Here is a 2502-nt window from a genome sequence, read left to right as displayed (position 1 = left end):
TCAGTTCTAGTTCAGTTCTAGTTCAGTTCTAGTTCAGTTCTAGTTCAGTTCTAGTTCAGTTCTAGTTTAGTTCTAGTTCTAGTTCAGTTCTAGTTCAGTTCTAGTTCATTTCTAGTTCAGTTCTAGTTCAGTTCTAGTTCAGTTCTAGTTCATTTCTAGTTCATTTCTAGTTGAGTTCTAGTTCATTTCTAGTTCAGTTCTAGTTCAGTTCTAGTTCAGTTCTAGTTCAATTCTAGTTCAGTTCTAGTTCATTTCTAGTTCAGTTCTAGTTCAGTTCTAGTTCAGTTCTAGTGCACTTCTAGCTCAGTTCTAGATCAGTTCTAGTTTACTTTTAATTTGGTTTTTAGTTCAGCTCTAGTTTACTTCTTACTTGATCAATCCCTCCGAGCTAATATTCTTCTTAGAGGCTACTGTATGATTGCTGCTCTGAGAACGTCTTCCGGTAGAAACACCATCCTCAATAGCCACCGAATTAAGACTACCAATGCGTGATGCTTCCTTTTGACATTTCAACGTAGAGCTTTCTTCTTTGACTAAAACCTCTAAAGACGGACTTTCTAAAAATTTGGGATTACGATATTTAACAGTAAATGTAGAATTGCCATTAGGCGGTAGAACACGACTCTGGCTAGCACGATTATAGGTTTGTGAACGACTTGTCTCATTACACCTATAGGATTTGAGACGATATTGTGGCGTGGTGCCCGTATCTTCGGTTGGGGAAGTTTCTAAAGTAATAAAAATTATTGTTTTAGGAATAAAAGAGTACTTTTGAAATTACCATTATTATGTCTTTTAGAAGACCTATAGGTTTCACCTCCAGCTGTTATGTTATTGCTTAAATCGACAATATCTGTTATACCATCTCCAGCACCTTGTTTTTTTAGTAGAGTACTAGGTCCCTTAGATTTTTGAAATGTTAAAAACCGACCTTCAGGTTTGGCTCCTTCTAGTCCAGCAACACCACCGTTTGTTGTTGTTGTTGTTATGGCCATTTTATTTAATTGTTCATTTAATTTTAAAAATTGTTTTTCTTTTGATAAAAGTTCTGCCATTTTTTAATATTTTTGATTTCTTTAAAGATACAATCCAACACAATTTGAAATTTAGTTAAAAAAAACAGAATTAATGCAATTATGTACAAATAATTTTTTCAATATTTTAAATAAATACACAAAGTTTTGATTGATTGATTTTTAATTATAATTTTAACATTTAACAACATGATAAGTAATATTTTTTACAGAAAATTAAAGTATTTGAATGATGGTTTGAAAATCGCATTGATTTTTGTTTATGTGTTTGAATTTGAAAGTTGATTTGAATTCAATTAAAAGGTGTTGTTATTAACCATAGCTACCGGCCGGCATTTGGGGAATTTGGTTAAGTGCATAACAACCTAACAACCATAAGTTACGTTTCGCTTTAAAACTTTTCCTTTATACACCCAATAAATTTAGTAAAATTGTAAGAAATATTTTTGATTGAAACATGTTTGACTGTTGGGTTTAGTTGCTACAACAATATATATTTTGTTGTCATAACAAAAATCGTTTTTTATTTTATGCTGCAATTTTCTTTTAAACTTTAATTATGTTTTGATTTTTTTCTTTTCATAGGGTTGATGAACTATGTTTGTTAATTCTTAAATTTCGCGTGTTTCAAATTGTTAAAGAAAAGTTTTTTTCTGGCAAAAAATAGCTACAACTTTTTGGTATAAAGTTACAAAATGGCAAATTGTATTCATTTTGTCTCGAAACAATGACTAAGATTTATAAGAAATTTTAAATTCTACAAAATAAAAAACTCTTCTTAAGTCTTAAAATTTGTGGGTAGAAAGTATATAATAGTCTATTGGCATTTTGATTACCATCAATCATTCAATTTTAAATATTATAGCTTTCAAATAAGAATATGCCAATCAAGCTGATTCAATATTTAGCTTAAAAATGGTTAAAACAAATTAATGAAATTATGTATACATTAAAATAAACATGCAATATTACTTATTTATGTTCTATTATAGAATTTTCAATAAAAGAAAGGAAATCCTAAATATGTCGTTTGAATAAAATGAGGTCTTGACGGCCAAATATAAAATTCACGTTTGTTTTTATCAAATTTTTGACGTCATGAAATCAATTTATTGTTATACCGTTAGCTTGTGACAAATATAACAAAGGTTCTAAAACTTATATGGTATTACAGTAGTTTGTTTGCAAGAAATTTTCAATTTATTTGGTAATTGAACACACAATGCCCAGATTAATAGACATACACTCTATTAATTAGTCTAGTTCAGTTCTAATTCACTTCTAGTTCACTTCTAATTCAGTTCTAGTTCAGTTGTAGTTTAGTTTTAGTTCTAGTTCAGTTCTATTTCAGTTCAAGTTCAGTTCTAGTTCAGTTCTAGTTCAGTTCTAGTTCAGTTCTAGTTCAGTTCTAGTTCAGATCTAGTTCAGTTCTAGTTCAGTTCTAGTTCAGTTCTAGTTCAGTTCTAGT

At 29.6% G+C, this 2502-nt stretch overlaps 1 protein-coding gene and 1 long non-coding RNA gene across 2 annotated transcripts in view; one reads left to right on the top strand and one right to left on the bottom strand.

Moving 5' to 3' along the window:
- LOC111676908 (centrosomal protein of 135 kDa) overlaps nucleotides 1-1078 on the bottom strand; it is a 6662-nt gene extending 5584 nt beyond the window's left edge. The window contains exons 1-2 of the mRNA XM_023437918.2: nucleotides 782-1078; nucleotides 371-728 (exon numbers count right to left, since the gene is read on the bottom strand). Coding sequence (XP_023293686.2) covers nucleotides 371-728; nucleotides 782-1055 — 632 coding nt within the window. The 5' untranslated portion in view covers nucleotides 1056-1078. The remainder of the gene's footprint in view (nucleotides 1-370; nucleotides 729-781) is intronic.
- LOC124420805 overlaps nucleotides 1-2502 on the top strand; it is a 51683-nt gene that overhangs the window by 9591 nt on the left and 39590 nt on the right. The window lies entirely within an intron of this gene.

Source organism: Lucilia cuprina, chromosome 6 (genome assembly GCF_022045245.1).
Source record: "Lucilia cuprina isolate Lc7/37 chromosome 6, ASM2204524v1, whole genome shotgun sequence".
In the NCBI taxonomy this organism is placed as follows: domain Eukaryota; kingdom Metazoa; phylum Arthropoda; class Insecta; order Diptera; family Calliphoridae; genus Lucilia; species Lucilia cuprina.
The sequence above is the reverse complement of the archived record's forward strand: the minus strand, read 5'-3'. Positions and strand labels throughout refer to the sequence as shown.